This window comes from Platichthys flesus, chromosome 11 (assembly GCF_949316205.1).
Source record: "Platichthys flesus chromosome 11, fPlaFle2.1, whole genome shotgun sequence".
NCBI classification, from domain to species: Eukaryota; Metazoa; Chordata; class Actinopteri; order Pleuronectiformes; family Pleuronectidae; genus Platichthys; species Platichthys flesus.
The window spans coordinates 12,657,895-12,669,998 of NC_084955.1; the positions used below are offsets into that span (position 1 = coordinate 12,657,895).

At 41.2% G+C, this 12,104-nt stretch overlaps 1 protein-coding gene across 3 annotated transcripts; it reads left to right on the forward strand.

Annotated features, from left to right (window-relative positions):
* The first annotated feature begins 952 nt into the window (after positions 1 to 952).
* On the forward strand, positions 953 to 9,716 carry tcea3 (transcription elongation factor A (SII), 3). 3 transcript variants are annotated; one of them, XM_062398931.1, is made up of 21 exons: positions 953 to 1,179; positions 2,494 to 2,556; positions 2,743 to 2,848; positions 2,957 to 3,062; positions 4,435 to 4,926; positions 5,009 to 5,122; positions 5,369 to 5,467; positions 5,565 to 5,633; positions 5,733 to 5,843; positions 5,942 to 6,010; positions 6,327 to 6,386; positions 6,494 to 6,565; positions 6,782 to 6,850; positions 6,945 to 7,004; positions 7,090 to 7,164; positions 7,794 to 7,954; positions 8,106 to 8,161; positions 8,301 to 8,456; positions 8,599 to 8,745; positions 9,177 to 9,248; positions 9,351 to 9,716. In XM_062398931.1, exons 1-21 carry the CDS (start codon positions 1,111 to 1,113, stop codon positions 9,357 to 9,359), a joined length of 2,235 nt encoding a protein of 744 aa, XP_062254915.1. In that variant the 5' UTR covers positions 953 to 1,110; the 3' UTR covers positions 9,360 to 9,716. The 3 variants fall into 3 exon arrangements, with proteins under 3 accessions (XP_062254915.1, XP_062254913.1, XP_062254914.1); XM_062398929.1 differs by having other exon boundaries at positions 954 to 1,179; positions 6,942 to 7,004; XM_062398930.1 differs by having other exon boundaries at positions 954 to 1,179; positions 5,945 to 6,010; positions 6,942 to 7,004.
* The last annotated feature ends 2,388 nt before the right edge of the window (positions 9,717 to 12,104 follow it).

Here is a 12,104-nt window from a genome sequence, read left to right on the forward strand (position 1 = left end):
ACCTTTTAGACATGTATATCACAAAAAAGGCAGAACAAGCGATATATTAAATTGCTCAAAAAAAGTTAAAGAAGATTGACTATTCTTGTATTGATGATTATTTAATGTAATCATAGAGGAGTTATGCTTAGGGCACCAAAATGGCTCGCAGCGGCACTTGGTGGAATCATACTACGTCCCCATCGTGCACAAATGACTGACAGACCTTTGGCCAATTTGGTCTTTTGCAAATGCAATGCAGCATAGGGCCCTGACATATAAAAAGCACAACCCTGTTCATTGTTATGTTCAAGTATTTGTTATGTTTCTCACATGTACACACACACACACAGACAATATGACGTGAGATAAACACAGGACAGGACAATGTTGTTAGCACTTTTGTACAAATAATTACAGTTGCACTTGTTTTTTCAAATGTGTTCATTCTGTAGGAGTGGTTTAAAATGAAGAATATTCTTGCAAAATATGAGTTAAATGTTAAAAATGGTGGTTGACTAGTGCAATAGGGAAGTGCAAAGTTGGCACAATTTTTTTTCTGTAATTTCAATTGCACTTGTTTTAATAAATAAATACAGATTTTAAAAGCATACATGATCTGTGTAAATATATTATTACTCAGTGATCAAAAGGACTCGAAAAGACTCGAAACTCAAACTGCAGGACTTGGACTTGACTTGAGACTTGTCAGTCTTGACTTTGGACTTGACTCGGGACTTGCCTGTCTTGACTTGGGACTTGACTCGGGACTTGAGGGCAAAGACTTGAGACTTACTTGGGACTTGCAAAAAAATGACTTGGTCCCACCTCTGCCATTATCCCCTTCTTTTAATTGAGTTTTAAATGTTGTTTTTTTCAAACTCCTGCAGGTGGAGGTATGTCTGTGTTCCCCTGTGTCTACTACGGTGTCTATATTTAGTTGTTGTCATGTGTGGCGCTGGTCAGCTGGGATCCTGCAGCAGGACACGCCCCTGGGCTGAATGGAGTGCGCCGTGCGTAAAGTCCGAACGGCAGCGGATCCATTTTTCCCCCCAAAAACCCTCACTTAGCGGTTTCTAAACACGCATCCATCACCACTGTTGAGTCGCTCAAAGTGGATTAAATGCAGCGATGACGCGAGAGGAAGATCTCACCCGGATCGCGAAGAAACTGGACAAGATGGTGTCTAGGAATAACACGGTGAGGCTTTATTTTGACACCCACAGGTGGCGCGTTGTCCGGCCACCGCGTGCTGTGCCACAGGCCCGCGGGGTTTTCCTGTGAAAAGTGGAGCCTTTTCCCGCAGTTCTCGGAGAGAAGTTCGATTTTGTTTAGACTCCGCGCGCGCGCATGTGTGTGTGTGTAATATCTGCACAGTTGTTGTGTGTGGGTCTGTCCCCGCTGCAACAAATGGTCAACAGGTGTTTGGCGCATAAATTTCTCTCGCTGGACGTGTCGGGTTCTCAGTTTGCACGGCTCACTGGGTCCGCTTTTTTTCAGCTTGTTCTTTCTTTTTGTGATTCTTCCACCGGTTGGAACATTAAACAGAAACTAAAACACAACAACGCAAAGTAAACCACGGGGCCTGCTGTCAAGGTCGTGTCTGTGTGTGGATTTGCGTGTGTGTTTTGTCTGAATCTGCACACGGGACGTTGTTTTCATGGCGCTGCTGCACAGTTAAACCACAGAGTCAGTGAAATATCTGTGATCAGAATAAAGCCGGCTGTCGCGGAGAAGCTTATTCAAAACCTGTTGTGACACATTCTTTGACGTTAGCGTTCATTTGACTGAAATCCTGATGAGAACTTTAAAATGCAGAAGAGAAACTGATTCTGTTTTCTTTTTGTGTAGTTCCTTTTTTGAATGACTATGTTTGCATCCATGTCAAATCTTTACTTGTCACATATTCACACACATTTCCCCTTAAGGTGCCAAGAGTGAAGCTTTTTCTAAATGCAAGAAAAAATATTAAGGCAAAATAGTCAACGTTTTTGCAAATCAGTACCATACAGCTGTCAAGGTCGTGTCTGTGTGTGGATTTGCCTGTGTGTTTTGTCTGAACCATACACCTGTTACCAGCACATATGAAGAAATGTGTTTTTGTATTGGAACACAATTGAATTAGGTTTAAAAAAAATACCATTAGAGGGTTAAAATACATGAATATTTGAATTAAGATATTCAACCTGAAAATTTGTGTTTTCTTGCAGATTTGAGGGAGGTGACATTTATTTATCCTTAATGTGCTGAGAGGGAAGTTTTGTATTAAATTAGACGCAAAATATAAATGGAAAAAAAAGTCAATGCTGTAGCTCATCTGTGACACAATCCCCTTCAACAGAAATCTCATTATCTCAGTGTATGGAAAATGATGCACTTTGGTGGAATTACTTTAAATTTAAATACTGAAAATCAAAGAATATTTGGTATTGATGACCAAGACTGATGTCTTTTGAATTCATTGACAATAAAAATCTTAGTGATGATGTTGGCTGTAACGATGTGTTTGTGCAGGAGGGCGCCATGGACCTCCTGAAAGAGCTGAAAGGTTTCAACATGACGCTCAAACTTCTCCAGGTAAGCTAAGCTATATTCATTTGATTCATTCATAGTTGTATATTAGATTAATCTACACAGTTCTACAATTGTTTTTCAGCCAATTAACTAATTAGAAGCACTGCAATATAGCAGACATGATAAATAACACAAGTGCATGATCATCACAGTTCACACTTTAGATTGAAATGTGTGTATTTGTTTCAGGAGACAAGGATTGGCATGTCTGTGAACGGGATCAGGAAGCACTGCACAGACGAGGAGGTCATTGCCTTGGCCAAGGTCCTCATTAAAGACTGGAAAAGACTTCTGGGTACTCTCGACTTTTTAATGATTAACACTCCTGATTTGTTGAGCAGTTGTCTGTGTCATAAGTCCACCAGCAGACGGAGTGATTTGCTGATGTGATTCTCTCGCACAGACTCAGGCCACACCCACTCTGAGAAAGCGGCTGTAGTGAAGAACGGACTGGACTCCGGCAAAACAACAGCGTCTCCAAACAGCTCACCCGCCGAGACACAGAGTAGGTCAGTACTTTCATGGATGCTGCACAACCACACAGTGACCAAACTGCTTTTGGTTCCACTGACAATTACACAAAGTTATGCACCTCGAAAAATAGGTCAACTCCTCCTACAACAACAACTTTGTCCACTCTAGACATTAGAATATGTCAAAAACACTTATTGCCTGAGAATATCCTGCAGTAGTTAGTTGTATTTAAGGATAATCGGAAGTAATGTAAAGACATTTGTTTTTTTCTTTCTCACTGGAGCTATTAAATCTCAAATTTCCATCTCTTTACCATTTAGGTAGCATCACATCATTAAGAACAGTTTTTTCTGCTGTCTGAAAGCTAGAGAGGAACTGATGTAATTCTTACTGTGCCTCCAGGGTTGATCTACAAGGGAACAAATATAACCGCACAAAAATAACCTGGGATTCATAGAAAATAAAAACAAAGATGTAAATAATGATGATAAACAATATTCAGCACCAAGGACAGCGCTGTCTGATTGGATCATAATCATCTAATGTATGTGTATGTATCACCCCCCCCCCAGCCCAGTAATCCCAACTGCCTTAATCACACACTGTTTTACAGTAAACTTGTTGAAATTATAACAAGTTAGATAATTTGCATTTCAGTAAAGTTCTGTTTCATTAGCAACTACAATGCCAATGTAACAGGTAGATAAGTGTTAAACTTGTGTAGCGCTCGTCAACATCAGTCAATTCAGAGAATGAAGGGAAAAGTTGGGATGTACGACCAAGACCTAAATAAACTCAGTTGAGCACAAGGTCCAACATTCCCCTTAAATTCAATGTAGCTGCACACATTTGCACACAATAGATATCAGTTCCCTAAGTATAACTGTTTTTTTCTTCGAGATCCATGAACGATTTCCTTGCAAATCAGTGAAAATATCAAAAAATCTCACAAGAAAAGTGAGAAAGAATTCCAGGATCCCTCCCCTGATCCAGGTCCACGACACCTTCCCTGACTCAAACGGATTCCTTCCACAAATTGTCTGGTAATCTGTTCAGTAATCTTTGAATAATCTTGCTGACAAAAAACAATCAAACAGACACCTTTGCAAAGCCAAACTAATGTAACACGTAATGTACATCATGTATTTAACATTGTTGCAGATACTTCTTCATTTTCTCACTGTAAGAGATAATTCCACAGTTGGCTGGAGCCCATTTTGATATAATAACTAGTAAAAATGAATAACACCATGTTATCATTGGTTAACCTGATGTTTTTTTTCAAAGTTTCCGTTCAAATGTGGCCTAAGCTACATCAGGTCAATAAACCTGACCTCAGTGAAACTGGTAAATGTTTGCTGTCTCTTGAACAGAGGTAAAAACGATGCTTCCTCTGTTTTCTGTTAGTCACAGGAGACTGGATGTCAAACTGAAGCATGACTCAGATCCTGACAAAAAACACACAGATAAAAACATGAAAGAGAAACATAACGACGAGCCCAAAAACAAAAAAAGACACGCGGGTGACCTCGGGAACGGAAAGCACCTGGAGGAGCCCCAAAACGAGAGACATCCGCAAGAAATCAGAAAAGAAAAGCATTTCGAAGAGGCCAAGAAACAAAAAGCTGTGGAGGATCCCCAACTGGAGAGGAATAACAAGAAACAGAAACAATTGCAAGACCTGCAAAGTTTAAGACACAAGCTACAACAAAAGAAGGAAAGGTCGTTGGAGGAAGCAAAAATGAAGACACACATGGAAGAAGTGAATAAGGAAAAACCCCACGAGGAGCCTAAGAAGCACAGAGAAGAAAGTAGACACGAGAGGCCGCACAGCGAGAGGCCGCCTAGCGAACCCCGGAGAGAGAAACCTGCTGATGTTCACAGGCCGATATTTGAAAGGTGAGCAGAACTGTGGCTCAAACACTGGTGATTTCACATTAAAAGCATCCTGCAGAGCTTCAGGCTGAATTATTAATTTCAGGAGGGGAGTCTTGGACGGCAACCTTCTGTATCCCTCCCGCTTCCCGTCTCCTCCTCGGCGTGCTCGGCCTCCTCTCCCGATCAAACGGCCGTCTGTGGACGTGAAGAAAGACAGGTCAGCGCTCTGACGTCGCCGCAGAGCCTCCCGCTGATACCGCATGACCTAACGGTTGCTGACTTACTCACATGCTCTGACATTTATTCATGCTGTTCCACAGCCAGACTCACGGGCTAACAGGACACCCGCTGTGCATGGTGCATGCTGTGATGAGGCATTCAGGTGTGTCTTGAGCATGCAACAGTTCCTTGGAGACTCGTGATGTGCAGCGCTCTGATCTGTCCTGTTGTGACGTTTGTTCAGGAAGGACGGGAAGGACCCTCCCCCCCGACAGCCTTGTCCTGCTCGACCCGCGTCTCCTCCGGCGAAGCAGCGACCTCCGCTCGAGGTGAAGAAGGAGAGGTCAGGCAAAGCATGCTTTGGTGCATGTTGTGACGTTTGAGTGCAGACAAGTGTGAGGTTTTTTATGGGATTCTCAAACCGATGTTTGTCACGTCAGGAAAGTTCCACTGGACCCAAATGCTCCGATAGCTCCGCTGCCTTTCCACCTTCATCCTCCTCCCTCGAGGTCAGGGTCCGCATGGCCACATTGACATTTCCTACCATTATTCCCCCCCCCCCCCCTCACCCTTGGGTGATTCAGCTCTAATGTCTCTTCCTAATTTAGAAAAGAGCCCCCTGACCCCAACGCTCCTCTTCCTCCGCTCCCTCTTCACCTGCACCCCCTGCCGCCTGCTCCGAAGCGGCCCTCGCTGGACGGGAAAAAGGAGAGAGAGAGGTCTGAATCAGATGAGTTCTTATTACAGTGTCTGCTACCCAGTGAATTCATGTTGGAAAGTTCTGCTCTGCATTGAGCCCTTGTGTTATTTGCCGCAGCAGGAAGGAGACGCCAGACTCGAAACCTCCTCCACAGAAGAAGACGTCAGATCATGTGAAGAAAGACAGGTCTGAGATCTGAGAATCATTCTCTGTCTCATAAATACTTGAAGAAAACAATTATTTTGTGTCTGGAGGATGATCATTTATATCAGACAGTAATCTGAGAGTTTTATCAGTGATAAATCTTAGGTTTGGAATGGATTTAGATTTAGAAAAACTCTCAGTTAGAGCATGGGACAACATGATATAAGAGAATAAAGATTTTTCAGGTTTATATTTGAGTAATGTTGTTTTTTTTCCATTATTCTGCAAATGCTTCTGGATAGTTTGTCACATAGCGTCTGTTTTTCTCTCGGTACAAAGGCTGTTTTTCTTTTTGCAGGAAAGACTCATCAGATAGCAAAGTGTCTAACAAACACTCCGATGAAGCCAAGAGAGAAAGGTTGGCCTCTTGAAACTAACCTCTGTCGGTCTTCACTGCATGAAGAGGTGGCCTTATATCGTACTTCTGCTCTTCTTTTCAAAATAAAACACACGTTTCCTCTTCAGGAAAGATTCGTCTGAGTCTAAACCATCGCCTCCTAAAAAGCCCAGTTTGGATGTGAAAAAAGAAAAACACAGGTTTGCCAGGAGCAGGAAAATTTGTATAAATGAATACATAACATACATCCATAATCCTAATAAGTGTGCATTTGATCTTTTTAAACTTTAAGGTATATATACATGAATATAAAACATAATCTCATAATCATAATACCGGTGTATGTTATCTTTTTAGACTTGGTATCTGGGTAAAAATGGCATCAGTGTCCCTATCCTATTTCTCTTTTGTTGCAGGAAGGACTCCTGTGACTCGAAGCCTGGACAACCTGTGAAACGTCATTCAGTCGACTCCAAACCTGAAAGGTAGAACTCATGTGCATTTATTTCCATCTCAGTCACAATAACAAACATACGTCAATAAAACCAGATTGACTGAAAGAATTTCATCACATAGAAGCGAGTCCACCGATTCAAAGAAGAGCAGCTCACTACCACCAAAGAAGCTAACATTGGATAGGTAAATTACAAATTATGAATATGTGAGACAAATTTTTGGTCAAAAGGAAAAAGGCACAGGTAATCATTTTGGTTGTGTGTCCTAGGAGAGAGTCTCAGGGCTCTAAGACCTCTCAGCCTGGACCTCCACAGAGGAAGCCCTCGACTGACAGCATTGAAAGGTATCTCAACATAATCGTATTAGCTTTATGACAATGCTCCTCATGAATATTTTATACAAAAACTGAAGCAATAGAATCCCACAGAGGACACGTCAGTTTTTTATCTTCTCTACTGCGGAGGTTCGAGTTTGTGAGTTAGTTTATTGGTTTCACAACCTGATGAGTCCGGTCTCACTGCTCTCATCAGCTTTGTTTCCAGCAGCAGCAGCAGCAGCAGCATCCAGATGGTTCTGGTGAAAAAGCTCTAATAAAACCCCAGTGTGTCACCTGCACAACACCAAACAGCAGCCAGAGTGATCAACTAGCTGCTGAATTGGAGCGTGTAGCAGCAAACGAGTGAGATGCTTGATTGGAGTGGGTAGAGATCTCAATAAACAGAGATAAAAGAGAGGTATATTTAGATTTGGCTGCTGGATGTAAAAATAGGTAATTGCGTGATAAAATGCTAAAAATATATATTTTACAAGTAATAATATTTGTTTGTGTTTAAGACAACAATGTAGGAAGATCTAATGAAAAAAAAAAACCATGTTGATGATCAAAGAAGTAAAAAAAATATGACCAGCACTGTTTGGAATAATTTAATAATACCACTTAATGTTTTATTTTAAATGTGTCTTTTTTCACAGAAAGGGAAAACCCGGCACCCCTAAAAGTCCCACCACCCCGACCAGCCCCATGTCCCCCAGCTTCAGCTCTGCCGGGGGTGCGCTGTCCCCCCACCTGGCTACTGGAGACACCGTCAGGGACAAATGCATTGAGTTGCTGGCGGCTGCCCTGCGCACAGACAGTAAGGCTAATGCTGCACGTTAGAACAGTCACACACAACAGCAGCTTATTCAGACATAGACAAGATGCAGGTATTGAGCAGCAATAAACTGCACAAGTAAGAACTTGTTGTGTGCGTATTAAGTGGAATTTTTTTTTTCTTGTCTTCACAGACGACTACAAAGATTTTGGAGCAAACTGTGACGGCATGGCAGCAGAGATCGAAGATCATATCCTTCAATGCAGTTAGATGTGTGCTGCTGTTGTTGGTTCATTCAGTGATGATCCGAATGAAACAGAAGATTTTTGTTCTAACTATCAGACACACACCACAGTGGATTTATTTCTCCCTTGACTGCGTGTTTGCACATATCTACCAGGAGATAAAGGTCACTGATATGAAATACAAGAACAGAGTCCGCAGCCGCATCAGCAACTTGAAGGACCCCAAGAACCCGGGGCTTCGCCGGAACGTCCTCGCACGGAGCATTGATCTAGGCCGCATCGCCAGCATGTCTGCCGAGGTACACGCCGCTGCAGCTTGATCGTTACTCGTTGTGCTCTCACGATGCTCAGAACTGTGTTTGTGCACCATTCTGCATTTCACCACACATTCAATTGATTTCACGTCGTCCTCTCTGCTCGCCTGATGTTGTCGCTTTGCAGGAAATGGCCAGCGACGAGCTGAAGCAGCTGAGGAACGTTCTCACCCAGGAGGCCATCAGAGAGCACCAGATGGCCAAAACTGGGGGCACCTCCACCAACCTGCTGCAGTGCAGCAAGTGCAGGAAGAAGAACTGCACCTACAACCAGGTAAACTGCCCCACATGTTCATCACATGATACACACACAGGTACTGAATGAGTGTTAAGGTGAGTGAAATCTGTATTTTCCTCTTCAAAAAAGGAACAAATCCTGAATTAAAATGAGGCACACTGGAGCCTTACACAACACGTAATGGGCCCACATTGAAAATGTAAATTATTAGCAGGGTATTTCTTTATGGCTGCCTTTGTGTTGTAGTGTTGCATTTATCATGATTATATCATTATCATGAATTATGGCCGATCATCGAAGGAACACTATGGCATGGAAACTGATAACAGATCTGTGTGTTATTATTCCATTAAGACTGGAGAAAATACTCCTTAATCAGGTAATTAGGAGAGAATGATTGTGCTTCAGGTTAATTGACGTCTAATCTACTGCTGTGTGTCTGTGTGTGTGTGTGTCTGTGTGTGTAGGTGCAGACACGCAGCGCTGATGAGCCGATGACCACATTTGTCCTCTGTAATGAATGTGGAAACCGCTGGAAGGTGAGTCCTTTCCTCGTCCTCGTTCCCCCTAACTCTCGTTTGTCTGTTTTTGAAATAATTTTCCTAAACAATCTTTTAACAAATTTTATTTCTAAATTCCAGTTCTGCTGAGGCCTTCCGGGTGAAACCAAGTGTTTTTTTTTTTTTTGGTGCATATTGATCTAGATATTTTCTATAATACGTTTATACATTTTTGCAGCTAGTGTTTTGAGAACAGTAGTATTCTTACGATTTGTACTTGAAATTTTGACATTGACGAGCATGTGCTGAGAATATAATTTTTTTTTGCTTTACGTGAATTTGAAGACTGAGCAGGAGTCAAGAAATCAACCCACTTGGAGAAGACTTAAATCATTGTCATGGTGCTATCATGACAGGACTGCCATTGTAATACAGCTATTTTGTAATCTCATATTACAGCTGTTCACTCTGTAAATATGGAATGCCAATAAACTGCATAAACCATCAGTGTGACAGCTTTATAACTGTTTAATAAAACAAACTTGACAGTCTAATGCAGCATCACTTATGCAGCACATTTCGCCAGCATCATCCTTCAATTCATTTTGCACATTGAATTTAATATTATAATGATAAGAGCATTGAATCAAAATCTGCATTATATATGTAAGATTAATAATTCAACAATGACGAATAAATCCAAGTTATCAATCTATTGCACATGCATCTGTATTTTTTTAATTTTTTTTTAATGAAAACAGTGTATTGGGTAACAGACAACATTGTTTGTGTGTTGCACCACTGAATACAAACAGTAGATGGCAACAACTCGTCATACTTAAAGACACTGGCAGCACAGACTGTCATTTTTAAACCCCCAGAGGTTTACAGACCACAAATTAGACACTTGCTTATTCGATGCCAGTTCTGGTGGAGCCGGTCTACAAGTGTTAATTTATGTCACAAGCTTACAAACCCTTGAGTTTGCTAAGAAAAAATATTTTCAGGCCTTGAGCAAAGTGCAGATTGCGTTCAATCCATCTACGGTTTCTAGAGAAACGACTGGTTCATATGTCACATTTAGTGCTTATTTGAGAAATATGGACCCCTGCGGCGCTCTGGCCCAGTATCCACCATCTGGTTTGCTGTGAGCTCAAACCACAGTCATTTAGGTTTTCTGCATGATTTCCTCCATTTAACTGCCCACTGTTGATGTTGATATGCAGGCAGAACCCAGAGAGCATCAACACTGTATCACACAACCCTGTGTTATTTACATTGCAGCCATTTGTTAAACTGAATTCTTGAAGTAGGCAGGAAAATGTCACACAAAATGCAACTTAGACTCAACAGATGTCTGTACAGTCCCTTCTAGTCTTATTTGGATTCTTATCAGCTCTTCTAACTGTGATAATACACAACACATGCAGGCTCTACTGTTCTGTCTACTTTTGTGCCATTGTTGGATTGAGCCGGTCGAAGGCAGTCGGCCTGATTGGGTCACTGCATTGAGAGATGACATTTAAAACAATGTGAGCACCCTGACCTTTAATTTACATTCAGTCGTAGAAGAAGAATTCTGTTAAACCTCTATTGATATTTATAAATATCAATCTGGTCTGCCAGTTTTGTTGCTTTGTTAAATATTTAATGGCATCTATTACATTCATCTTCAATAAACTGTCAGCAGAATGTCGACATGTGAAGGTGAGTCCATCGTGCAGAAGATCAGAAGAAAACCCTTATGGCAACGTTTCCTATAATGGAAATTGATTAGAACTCATACAGATGCTCAATATGCATCACTGGAGGTTGACATAAATTCCAGGTAAACACCCAGTGAACACTAACACACAAAGATCTGCAACACAACAAAACGGCAGTACTGTCATATGTTCTCATGACGTAAAATACATGTTTATCCATGCGCGGTGTGATATGTTGTGTCAAATAAATCAAAGACAGATGTAAACTCAGTTTATATGTTCCGCTCTCTCAGGGGAGCATATGTGCCGATCCATCAGTGTCAGCCATGTAGAGGCAACACAGTGCAGAATGTTGAACTTACAAGCTCTGTCAGAGGAAAAGAGACGTAGTGGAAATATTTCCACACAAACCTTATTTTTACCTCCACCAAGGAGGTTATATTTTCACCCATGTCCATTTTGTTAATTTGTTTGTTCGTTAGAAAGATTACTTAAAAACTACAAATCGGATTTCTACAAAGCTTCATACATTTTGGTGCAGATAAGGGGGCAGATCTAGGAATGTTGTTTCCCTTTAATGAACTGATATTATGAGAAAGCAAGTTTTTCAACCTTCTCATTGATTTCTCACAGAATAATAGATCTTAATGGAATATTAAGGGAGCTGATATTTATGAGTGCGTGCAATTTAGTGCTGATCCATTTAAAAAAATCTGGATCTTATGAATTTAAATGTGGTTTCACAAGAGGACTGGCAGAGGTATGTACTCTCTGAGCGCCATTCTAGTGTCAGTTATGTTTAAATGGAAGGTTAAATGCTGCATAGTACAGATAATTTGTTTTTTAATTCAAAAATACATTCATTGGAAACAAAACGAATGATTAAGCTTGTTCTAATTAAATTTGAAGAGTTTTAATAACACAATTGAGTTATTTAATTTGAAAAAACTTTGAATCATTCATTTTATCAATCTTAATTGTTTTTTGTTATTGTTGCACACACAAGCGCAAAAGTGTTTGCTCATGCAACCCTGGACAGCACAAACTGAGTTGTGCCCTTTGTCAAAAGTTGAAGGGCAGCACGATGGTGCAGGGTTTGGCTCTGCCGCCCTCAGAGCAAGAAGGCTCCCAGCTGAATCTTGGCTTATCTCCTCTGTGTGGCGTTTACATGTTCTTCCTGGGTAGGTTT

What these genes read in the sequence shown, in the direction of transcription:
- tcea3 (XM_062398929.1), top strand. Translation starts at nt 1,111, where the DNA reads ATGACGCGAGAGGAAGATCTCACCCGGATCGCGAAGAAACTGGACAAG. An exon ending in CCCGCCGAGACACAGAGTAG is followed by an intron (nt 3,063 to 4,434) that starts GTCAGTACTTTC and finishes GTTTTCTGTTAG; the next exon opens with TCACAGGAGACTGGATGTCA. An exon ending in GGGAAAAAGGAGAGAGAGAG is followed by an intron (nt 5,844 to 5,941) that starts GTCTGAATCAGA and finishes TATTTGCCGCAG; the next exon opens with CAGGAAGGAGACGCCAGACT.